This window comes from Netta rufina, assembly GCF_964035555.1.
Source record: "Netta rufina genome assembly, chromosome: 13".
Classification (NCBI taxonomy): domain Eukaryota; kingdom Metazoa; phylum Chordata; class Aves; order Anseriformes; family Anatidae; genus Netta; species Netta rufina.
The window spans coordinates 2,438,174-2,460,361 of NC_140136.1; the positions used below are offsets into that span (position 1 = coordinate 2,438,174).

General features: G+C 42.8%; 1 protein-coding gene across 1 annotated transcript in view; it reads left to right on the forward strand.

The window, feature by feature from the left end:
- Positions 1-21,953, forward strand: part of ZCCHC14 (zinc finger CCHC-type containing 14) — a gene marked incomplete at its 5' end in the record, with an annotated part of 51,828 nt that extends 29,875 nt beyond the window's left edge. The window contains 11 exons of the mRNA XM_084294701.1: positions 4,325-4,398; positions 7,166-7,237; positions 7,447-7,556; positions 9,162-9,256; positions 9,354-9,408; positions 10,489-10,759; positions 12,142-12,233; positions 14,094-14,221; positions 14,627-14,767; positions 14,862-16,334; positions 17,471-21,953. Of these exons, the coding sequence (XP_084150827.1) occupies positions 4,325-4,398; positions 7,166-7,237; positions 7,447-7,556; positions 9,162-9,256; positions 9,354-9,408; positions 10,489-10,759; positions 12,142-12,233; positions 14,094-14,221; positions 14,627-14,767; positions 14,862-16,334; positions 17,471-17,526 (2,567 nt within the window). The 3' untranslated portion in view covers positions 17,527-21,953. The remainder of the gene's footprint in view (positions 1-4,324; positions 4,399-7,165; positions 7,238-7,446; positions 7,557-9,161; positions 9,257-9,353; positions 9,409-10,488; positions 10,760-12,141; positions 12,234-14,093; positions 14,222-14,626; positions 14,768-14,861; positions 16,335-17,470) is intronic.
- Between the last annotated feature and the right edge of the window lie 235 nt (positions 21,954-22,188).

Consider the following 22,188-nt stretch of genomic DNA (forward strand, 5'->3'; position numbering starts at 1 on the left):
ATCATACCCATACCGTGGAGGAGCTGCCGTTAAGATCTAAGCTGAGCTTTTATAAACTGGCTTGTAGTTTACCTCCATTTCGTTGTGTGTTAGCATACAAAGTTGGAGTATGTGGGTACACACGTAGAGTAAGAGCCTGAGAAATGGTGGGCTATGTACCCCCTCGGTCTGCTCCAGCCCTGTATTGCTCCAGTCTCAAACTGGATGAGCTGGGAAGGGGAGGTTGCGATGCTGACGTTCGTTTTAACTTCCTTGGGACCCAATTAATCCAAATTGTGTGCTGCTGCTTAGCCTGTTTGCACTGACAATCAGTAGCATACCTCAACCAGCAACGGCGTGCTCACAATTCTGGAGGGCTCCTCAAGATGTGGCTGGGAGCTGGTGGCAGAGATCTTTTCTCTTGCAGGCTGTGGTGTGGTAGAAACTGGAGCATGGCAATACAGCATCTCCTCGGGTCCTGGGCTTCCAGATTTGTGACCACCCTGTGAGCCCTCGTGAGCTGGGAAGCTCCTGTCTTATCTCCCTGGCTGTGTTAACAGCTGTGCTGGCAGGACCTGGCTGTGTGACATGATTCCCACTGCATCGTAACCAAGTGTAAAGGATGTGGACTTAATCGCAGAGCAGTATTTGCTTTGGCCTCGGCGATAGCATTTCGAATGCAAGCTTCAATAACTGATGCAATTCTGGGTGCAGTTGGTAGCCACACGAAGAACATTTCTCATCTGTGTTCAGAGGAAAGTAGCAAAGTAAAACAATCTCCCCCCAAACGCCCGAGGAAATTTGATTGCAGTAAATCTCTGCTAGAGAATGAAGATGTTTCATTCTGTCGGCTGCCCTTTCAAAGCAGAGTTCAGGAAAAGACAAAGGTTTGTGTCGTTCAAAATTAGATTTTGAGTAACTGTGAGTATGTGGGAAGGGCTGTGTGGGTATGTCCCCGTACTCTGCGCTCTTCTGAATGAGACCACAGAAGTTGTACGCAGCCACAGCCTCGATGGGAGCCCCTCCTGCACCTCCTGCAAACCTCCTTTGTCTTTTTTTTTATCCCTTTTGTGTTTCATTTGTGACTTCATCCAAATCTGTTTTGTGTGCCTGTTGTAGTTTCCCGGATAATTATGGATATAGCTCCATCACAAAGTCTTCTGTGCCCCCTTCCTCGAGCAGGTCAGAAAGCCTAGCAGTGGGTGAGATGCGTCCACACGCACACAAGCACTTCTGTTAGCTCATTTTACAGGGAAGTGCTGGAAGAAAGGAGCAGACAAAAAGGAAAGTATGCCTCCCACAGATCCCCTAGCATGACAGTAGACACCCTTCCAAGCTGCTCTGGCTGGTTCCTGCCCCATGCCCAACACCTGATGTGTACCCATGGTACTCATGAATGAGTTCCCAGTGATTATTTCCAGACCAGAAGCTTGGATTTAAGGTAGTGCAAACATGCTTGCCCTGGCTATCTCCTGAAATAGACATATCGACTGGTTTTTTATACCTTGGATGGGGAAGCTTGAGCCTTGCTGAATTCAGCATCCTGAAAATACACCAGCCTTTTGGGTCCTGAATTCTCTTTGGTTTTTCTGGTCGTGGAATCATTCACAGTGACATTGGGTAGAGTCAGCTCTTTGCACAGTTTCCCATGGTTTTGAAATGAATACAGTAAAAATGTTTCTTTTTTTTTTTTTTTTTTTTTTTTTCCATTTTTAGACAATTTGTTAGACAGCAAATTTAAAATCCACCGGCTCCTGCTGGGTACATGGCAGCTTTTTCTTCCTGAGTTTTGTGTGATTGATTGTTCTGAATAAAGTTAAGCTGCATGGTAAGTTTAGAAAGGCTATTTAATAAAATCAACCACCAGTTAAATAATAATAAAATAATAATTCAAGAGCCCACATAACAAAAACATCCGATAACAAATTAAGCAAAAACTTGATTATAAGACTAATTATACATTTTGTATCATTAGCTACTTGGGGCATTTTTGCAGGTCATTAGAAACAGTTTGGACAATTGTCCCTAGCAGCACGTTGCAGCTGCACAATGAACTACATTTCATGCTCTGGAGCAGACCTCATCGTACAAGATTCAGTGCAGGGTCACTGCAGAAACGTGTACCTAATGCTTCACCTTGCTAATTGCAATCATTTTCCAGAGGATAAACTCACTGCAGCAGATGATATTAACTGGGTAAGCTCAGGCAGAACTTTAGCACGCAGAGGTCACGTAACCATCAGCACAACAAAATCTAGGAGTTGAGTTAAAGTTTGTTATTAACCCACAGAGTAAACCAGAAATAGCTCCATTTTATATTGGGAGGTAATCCTGCGTTGCTTGAATTACTGTAGAGGAGTAATGAATAGATAAAAGAGATGGTGTTTGGAAAATGTAGAAAATACAAATAATAAAAAAGTTTCAATAAAGCAACGCTGGATTTACTGTAACTGGCAAATGCTGAGTAACGTTTGCCACCTTCCTGGCTTTCTTTGTCCTACTCCAAAGCATACTTTGCTGCAGTTGATGCCAGTCTTTTGACGTTTCATTTCCTTGCTCATCCTTCAGCAGTTTCACCAGCAGCATGGCGATACCCCACACAACATCCACCCTACCATTTCTCTTTAATTATAACCCCAAAATGCATATTCCAATCGATATTTTCTATATTTTAACTGATATATTTAACATCACAATTAAGGGTGCCCTGAATTCTCTTAAATCAGTATATTAAGGTGTAGATTTTTCTTAAAATTGCAGGAAAACCTCTGAACTATGTGCATGCTTAAATCTCCGTGCTATCCAGATAGCTCATCAGTATCTGGCATGCCACAGACGTGTTCCCGTGTAACAGCGTGGTAGTACTGTGAAAGCAGCTCGGAAGCGCCAGAGGAATCCACTGAAAGCTTTAAGGGGAGCAAATCTCAACAAAAAGGATAAGATAGAGGAGAAAGTAGTAAGTAGTAAATTGCCTTCTTCGCAAGCATAGGGATTTGTGTCATTGTAATTGGGAATTAGATGAAGAAGGAATGGCTGAGGATCCTAAAGGGAGTGCTAATTCTGGGTATCAAAGAGCAGCATAAACATCTGCACATCTATTTAAAACTTGGTAGTTCTAAAGATTTTAACTGCAAATAAATAAAATTCAAAGAGGAGGTCAGTTAAACAGCCAAGAGCTAGGTGGTAACGTTTTTAAATGACAAAACACAACAAAAAAGTTTAAATGGACAAGTTAAAGCCTTGGGATTATTTCATGGGGAGGAAAATCGAGCCCCGGGTTGGAGATGGAGCGCCTTGGCCTTGGGAGTAGGCTGCTTATGTTATCAGGGAAGAGGAAGATATATGTGATAAACGCACCTCTGAGTCATACAGGTGACATAATGTATAAATAGTCTTGAAAACAAGTAAAAACGTTGTCGATTGTAGTTCCCCAGAAACAAAATGTCAGGCTCTGGCTTTCGCTCCTTTGAACTGCTGCGTGGAAATGTAACGCGCACAGCGTGCGGCCCTCCCGGCACCTGTTGTTGGCAGCTAACGTTCCTGTGACTGGTTTTGTCTAATTGCTTTTGAATTTTTAAGCCGATGCAATTGAGATTTTATGAAAAAAAAATAATAATAATATGTGTATCCCCACGGGTGCAGGCACGAGACAGGAGGAATTACAGGAGCAGCAGAAAGGCAGTAAAATAACCTTGATAATGGTTAGCATGGTGAGAGCTTTGATATGTGTGGGAAACGAGAGGCTGCAAGGAGGTGGCATTTCAAAGACCTGACGCCGAGGGCTGTGTCTGTAAAGGCTGCACACACGTGGAGATGGAGGCAGCGGGGTCTGGGCTGTGCAGCCCTGCCCTCTGGAAGATCCTGGTTTTGCTTACAACTTCCACAAATAGCAATAATTGAGGCCGAAGTTTCCCGTCAACCTGCACTCAAGGAGGAGCCCTGATGTCAACGGAGCAATAAAAAAGCACTAAACTTGTAAAACCAGCCCCTGAAAACACGGTTTTCGCCGGCCATGCGTCAGGTTCCCCGTAGCGGGATGCTGTTTGCTACGTGACGTTGCTCAGACAAACCCATCCCCTTGTGTCGGGTCTGGTGGCGTGCCAGCGAGTGCTGTCATACAGCCAGGAGGAAATGAAGAGCTTTGCACTTGGTCTATTGTTTGGGTGGTGGTGGAAATTAAGCCTTTCTAAAGCTGGAATGGAAAGCAGGTTCAATGGGTATCACCTTCCCTATCTGCACCTGAAGCACTGCCGCCAGCCGAGTTCTGGCCCTAGCTCGAATAATCCCTTCTGCATGCAGCTAAAAACATCCTCCTCATCCTTCTTATCTCTTTGCTTTTCCGCAGTGAGTGTTGAAAAAGTGGAGCTAAAGGGACTGGCACACAAGAAGAATGAGAGAAATGTTGAATATTCCTTTGAGGTAAGTTCTGCTGATTGTTTTTGTGATTTTTTATTTTTTTTTTTCCTTCGAAAGAAGGGAGGATAACACTTAAAAAGGAGTTAAAGCAATTCTCAAACATTGTTAGATCCCAGAAATTGGTCCTCAAGGATAGGTGCTTAGTCATTTTTTTTTAATCAGTGATTTGTAAGTAGTCGTAAATTGCTGTTGATTAGCATATGTAGATGTCACAGAGATTGACTGGTAAGTGGGACACAGGCAAAGAAATAAATCACTCTAATGCAGCCAGTTGTGGCAAATGTATATTTTTAGGAAAAAATCACACCACACTTGCAGAAAATGGTATCTCTGTCCTGGAATGCAGAAGCTAACAAGAATGTGAGTCTTAATCTGGACAAACGAGAGAAGTCAGGCACTCAGGGCAGTTGTGCGGGTATGGGAAAAGAGGCAGAATGACCATTTATCTCCGTATTCAGCAGCGAGAGGAGTGTGAGACTGTGGCATATGTTTCAGACGTTGCTGGTTTTAAAAGGGGTGTTGTAGAGTACAGAAAATAGCTATGGAAATTATTCAAGGCTTGAGGAAAATGCCATGCAGCGAGAGACTTAAAGAATTCCACCGAAAGATGACTTGAGCATCATAGAAGAGTGTTTTTAAAGGAAAGAAAATATTTTATGGTAAAGGAGTTGTTAATGTAGCAGAGAAAAAAAAAAAAAAAGCATAACAGGAACTGTTGTCTGAAAATTGAAGCCAGACGAATTCAGACTGGAAATGAGAATAGTTCTGCTGGAATGAGAGTGGTTAGCCACAGGCTGCTAGGAGAAGTGGCTTTTCCCCTTTTTGACGCAGCTTTTGGGGCTTCAGTCGTTGCTCACGGTTCCTGTGGGCCTATGATTTCATTCAGTGAAACCCTGTGTTCGTAGCAGAGAGCTGTCAAGAAAGAATGACAAAATGCTTTTGTCCCCTCCAGTCTGAAGAACGTATTCCAAAATTCAGAACGCAAAGCCCAGAAAATGTCTTTGGCTTACTTAATGAGGCATCAAAGCCAAACAGTTGGTGAGAAAGGGAAAACCTGAAAGAAAAAGGACAGTAGAATTTCAATTATCTACAACTTTCACTAAAAAGAAAAGTTTCTTTCAAACTGAGACCCAAGCCAGAGCGCCCGTTTGGCGTCTTCGTGTGATGTTGACAGCATTAACCTCTGCTTGTCTCAATTCAGGGATAATGACTGTGACTGGTCCAAGTGTCATCAATATTAGAAAGGGTTTTTGATTTTTTTTAACATCCTTCTGAACGATATCGTCGTCTGGACTCCAGTTGCGTACTCGTATTTTGTGGAACGTCTTTTCCTATCATAAATTCTTCTATAAATACCAGAAATGACTTTTATCGGTGACAACATTTCACTCGACGGCTTGTAACTCAAAGAGCCGTCCATAGTTTGGCTGAGCTAATAAATTGCTCTTTGCTTGGTTAGAAACCTAACTGCTAAATGTTTTGTTGAGGAGCTTGGGACCAGAAGGTCAATAGATAGAGCAGTTTTCAGCCTTTCTTGGCGTTGCTGTTGTTCCCTGGATTTACAGCTCATGTTATTGTTTTGTAAGTATTGGAAGTTATAACAAGATAGCAAAACACCACTTCTAACAAATGTCAGGTTTTTACAAAACTAGAAGGAAAGAGAAATATCTCCTGTATTTCCTGAAGCTTCTCACCAATCTTAAAAAGGTATTAATTCATCGCAAACCTTAAAAAAATGAGGAGAAAAGGCTTTGCAAAACCAGAAACTGCTCAAGTTTTCTTTCTTCTTTTCTTTTTTCTTTACTTTTGTGTAACAGCTCTGCAGAGAGGAAATTCCTCCATTATGTAATCTATTTTGAAATCCTCTCACCAGTCTTTTTGGCTGCATTCTGGAGGCTGGAAAAACTGTGTGTATGTTTTCAGTTGTCATTGAGACTAGCGTCATGTGAGAAGATGGCTTCCTGCTTCTCAAACACATAAACCCAGCTTCTTCCCATATGTAGCTGCTGAAGACTCGAGTACCTGCCAAACCCTTTGAATTGGGGATCTTATGCTTGAGGGGGCTTGCTAGTTTGCTAGCAATGCTGGCCACTTGCATCCGACCGTCTTCGTGCCAAAAAGCCCCAAATTTTGGCTCGTATTAATAACCCACCACCCAATAAATGCCTCTGCATTGAAGAATGTGATGATTTAACGCAGGGAGCCTACAGGAAGAGATACCAAACTGCTTCCTTTTGCTAGGGCTTGTACAAAATGGTGCTGTCCGAAAAGCATAGCTAGGTAACTCCAGGTTTCGTGCTAAAAGTTTTGCTTTTTGGCAGCAGGATGGTTTGCTGCCACCTTCAATTCTTCATAGGATATGGAGTAGGTTAGCTGTAGGTAGGCACTGTTGTGAGGAGTTGCTCGTGTTGCCCATCAGCTCGCCCAGAGCAGCTGTTTTCTGTAACCATCACAAGGAAAAAAAGTTCCATTAGCGAGCAGTCTGTTTTAATGCTGGATGTCTGCAGCGTGCCGGGGCTGTGTAAACTCCAAAGTGCTTTTTTAAGAATTCAGAGTAGTTGTTAAGTGTAATAACAGCGCGCCTTGGGCAGCGAGGGAGGACTGAGTAATAGTTACTTGTGCACAGAAAGTTTTTCCTCGCTGATGTCACAGCAACAGGGATGTTTCTTGCAGCCTGTGGCAGTCATCTGATGCCCGTTAGGGATCTTCTGAAAGCAGACTGAAATCCCTGACTGCTAGTTACTAAACTGGATGCTTTTTACTCCTCCAGGTCCTGTGGTCTGATTCTTCAGTGACGTTGGTAACCAAATCATCCACTGAAGTGACTGAATTTATTTCAAAGGTAAAGGCGATACGAGCAACGCTTTGAAACGAAGCGATGTTTTGTCTGAATGTGTAATTTAATTCAGAGACATTTTCGAAAATGTGCTGAAATAATACAGATAAGTTGAATGCCATAAAACGTTTGACTTCTAAATTGCTGTGCCTTGTATCTCATCTGAGTAATGAGTCTTCTTTTCACTTACTATTTTTAATATCCTCCACCTTTAGCTGTCTCAGCTATATCCAGATGAAAACTTGGAGAAATTCATTCCTTGCCTAGCTGGTCCAGATTCATTTTACCTAGAACGGAACCACATGGACCTGGAATCGGACCTTAGGTATGCTGCTTTGTTTGGTTTTCATCTTGATACATGGCCTTTTTTCACCAAATGGAAGAAAGAATATAGATATATTACGTTTATATTCTGAATTACTCTGAAGAAATTCGGGCCTGATCTTAAACGTTATTTCTTGATGATTTACCAATGTTTGAGATTGTTGTTGTGTTTGTTTTTCTTCTGTTTCAGAAAGGTAGATATGCTTTTATAAAATGCCTTGTGTATATTTGTAATGGCCGTTAAATTGTTGGAAGTCATTAACAGAAATTTCCAAAGCCCTACATGGTACCTTGGTACATTACCACAAATCACCTGGCTATTATCTAATCTAAAACACCATTTTAAAGATCACCATCTGTGGCAGTTCACATTGGTTCTCTCTTTCTAAAATCCTGAAATAGTTTTGCTAGGAGAATTCAAAGGGCTGAAGGTATTTGCAGCTACAACTGTCTTTACCTATAATAAATATTAGATGACATATTAAAATACTAATTAACTTTTCTTAGAGCTTCTGCTGAACACCTATTTTCCTACATCCAGACAGACTTTTGTCCACCATGGGTAGAGCCCCAGTGGCTATTTTTTTCTAGTGAGAGCCAGCAGGTGCATGCCTAGATTATTTTTCATGGCAAACAGCGTTCACATTTCAAACAATCCCCTCCGCGCTTCGAGAATCACAGCCTACCGAGGAGAATTTGGTAGGGTAAGAGGGAAAGCATGTTGCTGCTGCTGCTGTTTAGCTAGCAACAGTCTCTACAAATCTAGGTTAATAGAGCAGCAATCTGCGTTTACACAGCAACGGCTGTCTGTGGAGCAGAAAAAGAAGCTGTTTTGCTCAGTGCTGCATATTTGAAAGATTCAGAAAGGAACTGGGATTTTTCAAGGTGGAAAGCACATTCATGTGTCTATAGTTGAATTAATTTTTTACTCAAAGGCTTTAAAAATGAGAAATCCAAAGTACAGTCAAAATGATCTCTATTTTGACACCTCTTTATACATTTGCAAATCTATGGAGGGCTTGGAAAAAGACAATCAAGCTTGCATAACAATAAGAAAGCTAGTCACGTTGACAGAAGACACTTCATACATTACAAAGTTTTGGGAAACTGCCTTTTTTTTCTCCCCTGAAGAAGCACAGCAATCCCAGGGAAAATGTGACATAAGTTTTAGAGCCTTTTTCCTCTGCACTGCCAGAATCTACATCTGCTGTTTATTTCGAGGAGGAGAAAATTAAATAACCGTAGATACGTCTATATTTTCTGGTCTTTGGTTTCAGGTTTTTGAAAGGAAATTTTCACGTTTGTACTTAGAAATGTGTGTTGAGTGTTCCAGTCAGATGTAATTCTAAATTAAGCATATTTGACTGAAACATTAAACAGAGGGAAAGAAACACAAAACGGTGACATGGGTGTAAGAAGTTTTAAGGATGAGGATCTGTGTGTGTTCCAAGGCTGCTTTGAGACAGAATTTCACGTTAATTTGAAAGGGCTTTTATGTTCCTTAGCATCAATTTCAAAATTTCATGTGCATGTCATAAGATTAAATACACAGCTGTAAATTAATTATAACAAAACGGGGTTTTATTTGTTTTTGATGAACGTGCAGGTATTTGGCACCATTACCTTCCCATGTGGTGAAAAACGACCACGTTAGAAAGTTTTTCAGCACTTCATCTCCTTCACAGCAACTTCAGAGTTCAAGTAAGTTTTAAAAAAAGATTTTATTTTATTTTTATTTTTTTACTGATATGCATTTCATAACTCGATATTATTTTTAACTTCGATTCCTTGTTTTTAGATCCTGGCAACCCCTCCCTTTATAAAGTAGGAACTACGCTGGGAACATCTGGAAGGTGAAATGTTTATTTTGACTATGTTCATTCTGTTTAGTTGTAAAAACCTGTTCTATTAGTAATTATTTGTCTTCCCTTGGAGATTTATTTGAGCTTTTATAGTCAGCTGTAGAAGACTGTCAGAAATTCTATCCTTAGCGTGTGGTCAGCCCAAAAGAGTTTTGAAATCAGCAGTGGCTATCTCATCTTAAGAATGTGTTCAAAGACAAACGTAGAGAAGCCTTTTGGCCGGCATTACCTGAGAGATTAGATCAGATGATTGCAGGATTCCTGCTGGCAGTTCAATCTACAAACACATTCTAAGCAGTGTTTCTGAGAATGTTTTAAACTAATAATTGGCATCAGCACTTCAACGTTGAGCTGCAATGATGGATGGCTTTTCTGTGATCTGCTGCTTACTATGTAAGTCATATTGGTCTCAATTATGTATTTAAAGGGAGTGATGATTGTTGAATTGTAGGCACAGATCTGGTCATCCCTAGCGTGAATATTTGTGGGCAAAGGGAGAGTAGAGCATCTCTGTCTACAGCACATTTAAACGTTTCCTTGTATAGCAGTTTGTCTGCCAGAGGGAGAAAGGAGAGTGACCTCTTCCAAGTCAGACTTGGGAAAAGAGGAAGAGAAATATTCTAGCCTTTTGTTAGGAAACTCAGAACCCTACTCATTCTTTTAAGAGGCAATTTTCATTTTCTTCAACAAAAAACAGAGAACACGTCAAGGAGCCAGCATTGTGGGTTATTTAGCCACATCCACATGTTAAAAAAAAAACAATTCCATATATTAGATTTGTCAAAGCTGAACCATGGCCATTCTTTGTAGACCTTTTTTTTTTTTTTAAGTCACAGAGAGGTGGTAGAACATGTACCATTTAGGATTATGGAAGGAAATGTGCTAAGCTTTTAATGTTTGCGATAGACTTCACGGCTTTTATTCTGCTGTTGTACAGCATAGTTACAAACCTTTGACTTGGATCGAACAGCACAGGTTGTACCAGAACTCTTGCAAGTGGTAGATTTATATTGCCAAAGTAGCTGAACGAAGATTCAGTGTGCTAAATCAAATTCTGTTTGTGTTTTGCAGACCTGTATGTGGCGTGGCTGGCATTCAGTCTTCTCAGAATCATGTCCAGCACCCAGCTGCTGCCCCCGTTGCACTACCCCACTGTTCCCATTCAGGAGGTACTGGCTCATCACTGGCCTATCGCAACCAGATGGACTCCTCTTCACCCATGTTAATGTCTTCCAGTCCGCAGACCCCTCAGACACAGGAACAAAACGGGATCTTAGACTGGCTCAGGAAACTGCGGTTGCACAAATACTATCCTGTCTTCAAACAGCTCACGATGGAAAAGGTAGGGCTGTGTGTTGGGTAAGAAAAGGGAATCAGCTTTTAACTTACATGCTGTAGTGTGGAAGGAGAGGCAGCAAACATCTGTGTTGAGAATCACAGCAGTTACCAGCAAACGCTGTGAAGGTTTGCAGTCTCTCGAAGCAGTCATATTGTGATGAAATCCTTCTTCCTATTTTTGATCGGCGTGGTGCCCAGGGCCTGGGATGTTAGACAGCTGCTGTATTTCAGAATTCTTTATTGAATGCTTGAAGATCCAATTGCGTGCTGACTTAGGGGCTCTGCTTTGGCTCCCTGTTCATCCCTTTGATGTGCAGTAACAAAAATCTGTTGTTTTTTGTGTGTTTTTTCTGCTTCTTCACTGTTGTTTTTTTTTCCCAAAAATATTTGGTTATCGTTCTTTTTCAAAATAAATCCAGAGAGACTTCTGACATGAATATTGATGTGGGTGTGTACCTGCAAGTGAATGCTTAGTTTTTTTCGTCAAAAATCTTTTGGAAAAATAAACGTTTATTTATTTGCATAGTAAGACTCCTGAAAGATCCTAATGTCTGCTGGATTTCAACTGAACAGTTACAAGTACTGTTACAGTATTTATCCAGCTCCAGCTGTAAGGGCTGTTTAAGATTCATGTCCTCTTACTGTATTTTAGCCTTGAACGCCCTCCGGTGGACAAAGTGCTTAGGTTGAGTCAGGTCTAAATTGGGAGAGCTTTGTGAAGGTTATAGTATGGTGTGTGTATTTAACTATAATCTCTTACCAGAGTTTTCTGGTTTGATGTTCTTCATTATGTGAAGGGATATATACTGTGCGTTTTTCTTCAATCAAATAGGAAAACTATGGATATTTTAGTGTGCTGGCATTTTCCTGTTTAAATGAAAGCATATATAATTATGCCTACTTTGCTGGCTTTAATTTTTATTTATATCATAAATGTATATATTGATTTATTCTATATATTTTATTATAAAATTAAGTTCAGAGTGTATTTTCAGATAAAACAACGAGATGATTGCACGTCGATTTCTGTTTTAACTGACATAACTGGGAAAACTAGAGTGATTTTTAAGAGAACTAGATCCTTAAACTCATATATAGCACAAAGTTCTATTTTCATAAGTATGCACATTGCTTTGTCTTTATAGTGAATAGTTACTATAAGCACATACCTAATTAAATTTAACCTACAGATGTTCTTTCTTTCATTCAAGTCCCCCACACTTTTATTCTATACTGATTCTATAATTTAAAACTGGACTTGAGTTTCCTTGAATTAACATATATTATAAATGGCTTTAAAGCTGCTTTTCAGAATTGATGATTACTGAAAATTGTAAATAAGAATATTTCAGGCTGTAAAACTAACCACATGTTTTTCTTTCCAAGTTTTTGAGTCTTACAGAGGAAGATCTGAATAAGTTTGAATCGCTCACTATGGGAGCAAAGAAGAAGCTCAAGACCCAGCTAGAGTTGGAAAAGTAAGTGAGGAAAAAATTGTTTTATTAAGGTCATAAGTTATCCAATAAAAGTTTTACAATGGCCTTTTCTTCCAGACCATAAATCTACCAGGATTCCCACCTGTAAATATGGATAATGATTTTTTTCCCTTAATCTGCAGTAGCGATAGTTGCTTGAAAAGCTCTTGAAGCAGAGGTTTACTAGACCATATTTTATACTCACTGTTCTACTGTTGCCTGATCAGGGTTGTATAAGGATAACCAAACATAAAGAATTTGTAAATTCCATTTTAAGAGGCCATGGCAACCCAACTGTAACAGATATGCATGGTGACAGCTCTTTAAGGAGGGGAACATTTTTGAAATAATTTACAAAAGATACATGCAGTTACACAGGATTTTTTAAATTTTCTCTAACAGATACTGTAAAGCAGATGCACAAACCACATTTTATATTTAGTCGAGTTCCATTTGAACCATGCCTTAGAAAGTCTTATGAGCTCAGAGCAAAATCATGTCAGTGGAAGGTGGAAGACTGTATATAGTCTAAGCTGAACTTAGGATCACAGAACAGCCCGACGCCCTTCTCACCTTCAGGATTTCAGCTCTGTTTCTTTCCCTTCCCCTCAGTTTCTCTGCTCAGTTGTTTGCTTTCTCTGCCATTTCTTCCCTGCGAGTAATTATCAAGTCTTTGTGCCCATGGAACCCTCTCATGTTTTGTCAGATTTAATGATTTGTGCATAAATATTTCTTAGTAACAGTACTGCAGCCGTGACGGTATACACAAAGCCGTGCCTGTGGGAGGGAGATTCAGTATTTTTTATTGGGCTGCTGCTACTAGAGACAAAGACAGGCAAACTTACTGGGAACATAAACCTCTCTTCAGTACTTTTTGGTCTTGTTTTTAATAAATAGCTGATATAACGAAGCGTCCTCATAGGGTGGGAGGGAATCAGGAAGGCAAGTCTCCAGGCTGTCGACTTCGCAGGTTCAGGTGGAGTTGCCAGATGACACGTACACAGAAAATCAGGATGCCCAGCAGGATTTTTTCTTGCTAAGACCTGACAATTTTTTGGCTCCCAGTCAGCTGGGATGAAGCACAGCTACTTCAAGAGCTTTCTCGGTGTCCTGCAGTGACCCGCGCCAGCTGTGGCAGCTGCAGGCGCTCAGGACTCTGCTGCCTGCTGGAGCGGGGCTGCACGTTGCCAGATGAATGCCTGGAGAATTCGGGCTTCTAACACGCTTCTGGGACAAAGGCAGGGCTGTTGCAGTTTTATGAGCACAGCAGTTGTTTTATGTCGTGAAGGTTATACAAAGAAAGGCAGTGCTCTGTGAAATACTACCAGCAACTTGGGGAAACTGATGGAAGAAATTGTCCGTGTTTTTGATATCTCTGCTTAGAGGGAAATGTTTGTTCTGAAGCTGCTGCAGTTACTTAAAAAGCAATTCAAAATCCAAATCCATGCCCATTTATCAAAGCTCCTACACAGCATTTTTCACTAGTCTTAGATTTTCTGGTGTTCGCAACATTAGAGGTTTGAATCACATTTGGCTTTTCTTTGGTTTTGGTGTGCCTGGCTGTGTCTGGGACATGCCTACAAAACATGTGATAAAATGTAGTCACCATTTTGTGATGTTCTACCTTAAACAAATGAAAGCCTTAGCATTATAATCAGATGACAGAAAGGCTGAAGTAACTGCTGGCAAGCAGCTGAGTTCAAGGTTGATATAATTGCCAAATGTTTCCACGTGAAATGAGCATAATTTCTTGAGATTATTTAATGGGCTTTGCCTGCTTCGGTTTCATTCAGAAACTGATTGGTCTGTTGATGTGTTTTAGTCAGTTTTTGTGTCTTCATACATTTTTCTGTCGCCCTACAGAGAAAAATCGGAGAAGCGGTGCCTAAACCCCACAACACCTCCTTCAGTTACCAGCAGCGGTGTGGCGAGGGTCCCCCCTACCACGCACGTTGGGCCTATCCAGAGTATTCGTGGCAACCATGCTGCAGGTAAGAAAGGAGCAGAGCACAGTGCTGTGCTCGCAGGGCTCGATACATCCTTGTACAAGAGCAAGCTCATCCTCTTCCCGCTTCTCCACCAACCTGTCGTAAGCTTCGTCTTCCAAAAGGCCGTTGGTTTAACAGGGAGCAATCAAAAGGTGCAATTCCTGTGTATGTGGAGTGCAAGAAAAATTATTTGTCTCTCTGTGGCTTCCATGTGAATGGCTAGCTACTAGTCAGCGATGGCTAACACCTCCAGACTCCTGCTTTGTAGCCAGTGCCTGTCTCTCTGTAAATCTTGAGCACCTTTATATGTTAGCTGGTGTTGTGGGACAGTTGTAACCGGGTCGTGCCAAGCAGGACTCACCATTTTTGTTTGCATTCCCTGATCGCTCACGCCCGCTTTATCCGCAGAGCTGCGGGTGGACGTGGATCAGCCAGCCCACCCGCTGCCCCGGGAAGGCAGCTCGTCCGAGTACTCCAGCTCTTCTTCCAGCCCCATGGGGATCCAGACGAGGGAAGAGAGCTCAGACAGCGCCGAGGAGAACGAGAGACGTAAGCAGAAACGGCCAGGGAGGGTGCTTGTGTTGGCCAGCTTGTGGCCTAGGGAAGCAGTTGTATTTATAGACGCAATATTTTCTGTCCCTAGGTTTAGAGATCCACTTAGATGGTTCAGAAAAGGAGAAGCCCGTCATGTTACTGAATCATTTCACTTCGAGTTCGGCCAGACCCACTGCTCAGGTCTTACCAGTGCAAAATGATGCAGGCTCCAATCCGTCCGGTCACCATCCTCTGCCAATGCAAATGATGTCAGCGGCCTCTTCTCATATCACCCCCATTCGGATGCTGAATTCAGTGCATAAATCAGAGCGCGGCAATGCAGACATGAAGCTGCTTTCATCGTCTATGCATTCACTTTTATCTTTAGAAGAAAGGAATAAAGTCTCTCCTGGACCGAGAGGCAGCATAAAAATGGAAAAGAGCTTTGGGAATACGGTAGTGGATGTAATGGCTGCGTCCTCTCCCCATCAGCCCTTGCAAGTGCTTTCCGGGGCTGCTGAGAGCAGCTCACCCACGTCTACCATTAACTTCGGTCCTCGAACCAAAGTCGTACACGCTTCGACTCTGGACAGAGTGATAAAAACAGCTCAGCAGCCAGGATTGATAGTAGAAACGAGCACTGCTGCCACGGTAACATCCAGCACAGTCTTCCACGTGGCTCGTCCACCCATCAAACTCCTGGTGTCTTCTTCTGTTCCTACTGATTCTGCCATTGCCGGACAGACTTCCTGCTCCAGTAATATGCAAATAACGGTGTCCCCTGCAATAATAAATCCCCGGACTGCTCTGTACACAGCCAACACCAAAGTTGCCTTTTCTGCAATGAGCAGCGTGCCGGTGGCGCCGATGCAAGGCAGCTTCTGCGCAAACAGCAACGCGGCCTCATCCAGCAGCCACCCCTCCACCTCGTTTGCAACCATGGCCAATTTGCCCAGCTGCCCCGCGCCCAGCTCCAGCCCCACGCTCTCCTCCGTTGCCGAGAACAACTTCTACAGCAGCAGCAGCAGCAGCAGCAGTAGCAGCAGCAGCAGCAGCAGCGGGTCAGCAGGGAGCATCCCGGTACCAAACCAGAACCACCACCACCACCACCACCAGCAGCAGCAGCCGCAGCCGCCGGGGTGCATGGTGTGCAGCTCCTGCGGCTGCAGCGGGAACTGCGGTTCGAGCGGCATGACCGTCAGCTACGCTAACTATTTTCAGCACCCGTTCTCGGGCCCTTCCATGTTTACTTTCCCGTTTCTGCCCTTCAACCCCTTGTGTAGTAACGGCTACATCAACACGCAGCAGTACAACAGCAGCACGACCTTCCCCGTGGTGCACACCGCCTACAACAGCGGGATAGCGCCGGACTCCGTGATGGCCGGGCAGTCGACGTTTGCGGTGCCGCCGATGCAGAACTTTATGGCAGGGACGGCAGGGGTCTATCAGGCACAGGGAATGATGGGGAACAGCAACGGCTCCAGTCACAAAAAAAATGGGAATCTCTCCTGTTACAACTGTGGGGCCAGCGGGCACAGAGCTCAGGACTGCAAACAGCCTCCAATGGACTTCAATCGACAAGGTAACGGCGGGCGGAGGGGCTGGCACGGGGCGCAGCTCCCATGTCGATGGTGCTGGTGCCGTATCCTCCTGCAGTTTGCACCTGCTTGCATAAAAAAGCCTTGTTGAGCTGCATTCGAAGCGGTGGAGCACACACTGAAGGTGTTTCTGGTGACAGGTGGCAGCAGAATTGTTGGTGCTGCTTGTACCTTGTAATCCAGGTCATTTGGGTTAGAATTGCAGGTTCCCCAGCAAGTTGACAAACTGAACATCTCTGTTGCCTCTTTCCCTTCTTCCCAAAGCAGTTAGATAAATGAAATGCTCAGATCCTTTGGAAAAGTCTCCTGTAGGAGTTTGCAGCTCTATTTATTCTGCATAGCCTGTTGCTTACGTGGTTCTCCTGCAGAGGTTTGAAATCCTTAATTCTGGGTGAGAAGCAACTGAGAGGAATGTTAATTTACCAAGAGCACTTTGCAGCCCCATTTTTCTTTGTTCGTTTGGTTGGCTCATTGTTTTGAAAGCATTTGCATGTGGTACAAACTTAAACATGAACTTTGACTGGAGCAAACAGCACCAAAGTGCTCAGTTTTACATCGTTCCTTGTCCATAGCAAATGTCTGTATTAGTTTTTATACAGTGCAGGCAGGACCTCAAATATTTGATCATTATAAATTAACAAGTGGCTGATTTTGAGGCAGCAATTAGCAGCAGTGCGAAAATGTAAATAATGAATGGAGTTTCTGGGTCTAATATTTTGATAATGGCTGTTGGGGAAGAAGTGACACTGACTCAGGCAATCGGAACTGAGAGAACTTCAGAGACATGGTCTGCTGTCTTTCAAAGCTGCATTTGATTGAATTGACCAGATATAAACTATTTTTGCCATCCAAACTAATTTTTGCCAGCCCTAAAACTGCCAGAGAGCAGCCCTAAAACCTAAGCCAGAGAGTTTTACTGTGCAAAGCTGTGCTTTGAAATTCGTTTCTGTTGGTTGGATGTTAGTCTTTTCTGCAGCTTCACAGGGGTGCTGCAAACTGGCGTTACGCTGTAATATTGCGTTAAAAGTCTAATGAGAAGCAGGTTCTTTTAGAAAGTTCTGAGATGTAACTGGTTTGAAAAGCTTTATGGTGCCTAATCTTTCTGTTTCCTCTCCCCCAGGTACTTTTAGGCTGAAATACGCTCCTCCCTCTGAAAGTCTGGACTCCACAGACTGACATTTTATCTGGCAAGAAAATACTGTAAGCCATGGAGATATAAGGAGACTGAAACACAAAACTGAGACGTCCAGTTGCTGTTAAGCTTAATGTATTTTTTAATCCAAAGGTGCTTTACTTTATTAGACTAGGTAGAAAATCTAGCTTAGGGGTGCATCGAACCCATATTTGATTGCCAAATTCATGCTTGGATCTTGCTGTTGGAACTTCTGACCACGTGTCATAGGACCGATGCGGACTGGATGGATGGTGGAGCTGGCCAGCTGCATTTTCTGTTGCAAGTACAACATCCTATGTACTTTTTTTGCTGGAGAATGTTGCCATATGTGGACTTTCTGAGGTGAAACGTCAAACTCCAGGGCAGCTACATTCTGAAGTGGAAGCTGGAGGCGGAAGGTAGGAGTGGCCGTTCGCCAGAAGGACTTTGGCACCCCTGGGCTAGGTAAAATGTCTACTTTTTTTCAAAAGTGATCAGGCACTAATCTCTGGGATTTTTAAGGATTGCACTACAGAAGAATGTAAAACTCTTCAAGCTTTCTGCACTTTTAGCAGACAGTGTCACTCTGAGACCAGTGCAAGAGGCAAAGAAGTTCCAACTTTTAAAAATTGGCACCAGCAGGCTATGTGGCTTACACTACACGATACAAATCTGAAGTAAGTCTCTCTCCTTCCCCTTCCAAAAGAACACACGCAGCAGTTTGGGTTCCTTCTGGAAACAAACTTCTACTTCATTGTCTCACTTATTGCCAGGTAGTGCTGGGTTCCCAGCAGTGGAATAAGCTTAGTTTCCAAGGGTCCAAGTCCCAGAGACTCCAGAGTCATAAAGGCTTCAAGGATATTTTCCTGTCATACACAAAACCTTTACGTCCTGTTACTGTATATAGGTCTCTTTCACAGAAACCTTATTATTCTGCTTTTGTAAATGAATTTTAAACCATCCTTAAAAAAAAAAAAAGAAAAAAAAAGGAACTCTGGCTGCAGAGTTTGTAAGCTTTTGCTTTACTTTATATAAAACAAAACCTTTGACTCCTACCCCGAGGCTTTTGCTACAGGATTCAGAAGTGGTAGAAGTCAAACATGTAAAAGGTAGTAAACTTCATTATTATCAAGACTTTGAAGGATTTATTGTCAGCCTCCTTCGTTGCAATAGATTGTAGATGACTAGCTTTGGTGTTAACTACTTAGCGTACATAATTTGTGGGTGACAAATCTAAATTAGGACTTGAGAGGAAGCCAAACAAATCCTGAACTGCTAATTTGAAACAGTTTGGTCCTGTCTTGTTGAAAGGAGATACTAATCCTCGTGGCTCACCCGCGGAATCTGACACCATTAAATGGGTGAGGCCTTCTCTTGAAAATGTCTGACAGAGAGATATTTGCATCCTGTAATTTGGAAGACACCTTTAAAGTCTGAAGCCTTGTTTACACCTGGAGGTGTTCCTCACACCAGGTCACACCAGGATGAGTAGTGTCCGTGTAGTATCCGTGGTGGTGCAGGGGACTTTCGCTGCAGAGCGAGGGAAGCCCCATCCATTCAGAGCTGCTCAGAGATCGGCCCGTAGCGAGGAAAGAGCCGTGTGAGGGGGCTGACAGCCGAGACTTTCCTGGAGCCCATCAGTAGGGAAGATGTTCAGGGCCACCCCCAGTCCTGCTCTCTTGAGCGAGGACCGAGGAGGCGAGCGATGTTAGCGGGGCCAGGGTGAGAAATGAGCATCCCCAGAGGATGGCAAAAACCTGAGCTCAGCCCAGGCTGCCTGCAGCTCGTACTGCTTTTGGCTTCACGGAAACCAAAGTCTCAATTTGCTTAACGTTTGGTTAAAAAAAAAAAAAAAAAAAAAAAAGCTATTTCTTACTCCTATGCAATGAAAACGAACCAGATTTGTGTGTTCTCAGCCCAGCTCACACTACACGCAGTGCCGCGCGCGCCACGGGGATGCTTCTGTTGGCTCTGCCTGCTTCTCGAGGTTACCTGCAGTGGAACGAGCAGCCTTCAGACCTACAACACTAAAGTGATGAAAACTGACAATGCAATTTACTTTGCCTTAATGAGCTTGAGACAATGGTAGGAACAATCTGTCATACTGTATTGCGCTGAGGGAAACGTGCAGTTTTCACTGACAATGTTTACTATTTCCAGCTTTGAGGGTCTCTCCAGTGGCCTGGAACATGTGCTGAAAGCCAAACCTTAACATTTTTTTCACTTTTTTTAAAACAATATTTTAAAACGGAATTGTATTTAAATAATCTGTGTTTCAACACACGTGCAAGTGTTAAAATCCCTCTCAAAACAGCAAAAATCAACAGCAAAAAAGAAAATATTTTCTGTACCGGTTGCATTTTGTTTTAATGCCCAAGGCTGGGAACATAGTCTTGTCTAATACTCATCACAGAGTTGAAACCATAACAAAAGGACTGTAAAACTGAACTTCTATCCAGCAAACTGTTTCATTCCTATCTTCAGAGCTTTCTTTGGGATTGTTTCCTTTGTGTAAAGTTAAGGCTGATGTTTCTTAAAGTGGCTTACGTGTACTTTTAGGTAACGTTTTGAAATGGTGAAGTCTGATTTTAGAGTACGTTCAAATTCAGAAGTCTTGAGTACCTTAAAGCAACGTGAGTGTGATAGAGAAATGTTAGACGAGCCAGCACCAGTTAACGAGCCTTCCCTAAACCACAGCGAGTTGCGGCTTCCGATCTGCTGGCAAACGCTGTCCGCTTTGTACCAAGAACAACCAAAGTTGGTAAGTCTGAACAGAGCACTTTAGTTCCATAAAATAATCCTTAATCTGTTTTTAAGAGGCCCAAATCCATCTCCCCACCCCATGCCCCGAAAAGTTCGGCAGCTCATTTTAGAGTAGTAGTTCCAGCTTCACTGGCTCAAAGAATCCAGTTCTTAAAACCTATTTTTATATATTGAAAGATGGAGATTTCAAAGTATGCTATTTATTCCTATCTTTGTCCTGAAAGTATAAAAAGAAGTAGTTCTCAAAATGGATTTCACTGTGGAATAGAAATGATTTTAAGCGTAAGGCGGAAGGGAATCCCGAGTCCTCTCCCTGCAGGGGCACAGAGAAGTTGGTGATGAGTCTTCCCTCCAGGGCAGCGAGGGACTTGCCGTGCGTTTTCAGATGTTTTCCTTTGGGGAGTGTTGGTGATGGAAAGAATCGAAATAGAATGGTATTTCCAGCAGACTCCTTGCACTGGCAGTCTCCAAGTTAAGCATTAATAAATACGTCATGTCCAATGCTGAGCAGTGGGAGAGCGAAGGAGGAGGACTCATTTTAGCAAGCAAGGTATGGATCAGATTTTCCATAACATTTGTACTTCAAACAACACGTCACACTTTGCTTTTTGTGAACCATTTTCAACAGTCTGCATACCAGGGTCACTAAATCTTAGCAAATTAAGTGGCAGATGTCCAGTAGCGGTCTAACACTTCGAGCTTCATTCCCCCAAATTCAGTTCCATGCTAATTCTCGCTGGCAAGCTTCAGGGGGAAGGTACTCAAAATAAAAAAAAAACAACCCCATAGTGAGTGGTATTTGGCATAGCAACACTCCTTCCCGAAATGAACATGACATCACCCAGAACCCTGCCTGCGGGTGAGCTGGCTATTTTTGGTGTCATCAGAGCCAAAGAAAGTTTATTGGAGGTCACGGACTGAGCGCTGGGGATTCGCGATAGCCCTGTCGGGCGCGGTGGATGCAGGCAGATCGGGACCGAAGCCGAGGTAACGGAGCAGCGGCAAGAGTCGAGAAACTTCTGCTGGTTGAGGCCACGGAAACCCCAACCACCCCCCGCCCCCTCGATCTGTGTGATAAACCCTTGGAACTACCTGTTTGCTCTCTGAAATTCTCCTGACATAAGCAAGGAACGTGTTGGTACCGATGCAGAAAGCCAATCCTGTGTGTTTTCAAGTGCAGATTAACAGCTTCTCTTGGACATAACTTTCCACTAGGAATGAAGGAAACTCCTGCTCCCATTTGAGCCATTTCTTTTACTTCGGTCAATTCTAGTATTACAAATTGTGCATGTAACTTTATAAATATTTTAAATAGTTTTGTAAATATTTAATATTCAGCTAATTTGATTTTGAATTGTAAATGTCAAGTATTCTGGTATTGGGATTTTTATGTTTTATTATACTTTGTTAAAAGTAAAATTGTACATTTTTAGAATGTTTTTATCTGAGTAAATTTAATGTATGGAAAATAAAGAGTTAAACAGAATCCCTCTTTCTTTTTTTTTTTTTTCCTTTAAACGGGCTTCATCTCTTTGGGGGCTCCTCCAGCTTGGCAGCTACCAGGGTCTTTTTTTATTCCATTAACTTCTGCTGTCTCTCCGCCCCCAGACATCTGGCTGCGAAGCACAAACCCATGACAGCGCTCGCAGAGTTGATGCAGGGAAGCCAAGATCCTCGGAAGCGTTTGCGTTTGCCCAGATGAGGGAGATGGGGAAGAGCAGAAACAGACGCTGGGGGTATGGAAGCGCCCCCATGCAGCCTCTACCCCTTCCCCAACCGCTTTACGGGGTCGTTCCACCTGCAGTGCCTCCTTCCAGAGGGTGCAAACTCCCTGGGTTGTTACAGGTATCTGTATTAAAAGGCTTCAGGATGAGTGTGAGCATTGTCAGCAGGACCCAGGGTAAGTCCTGTGCATCCCGAAA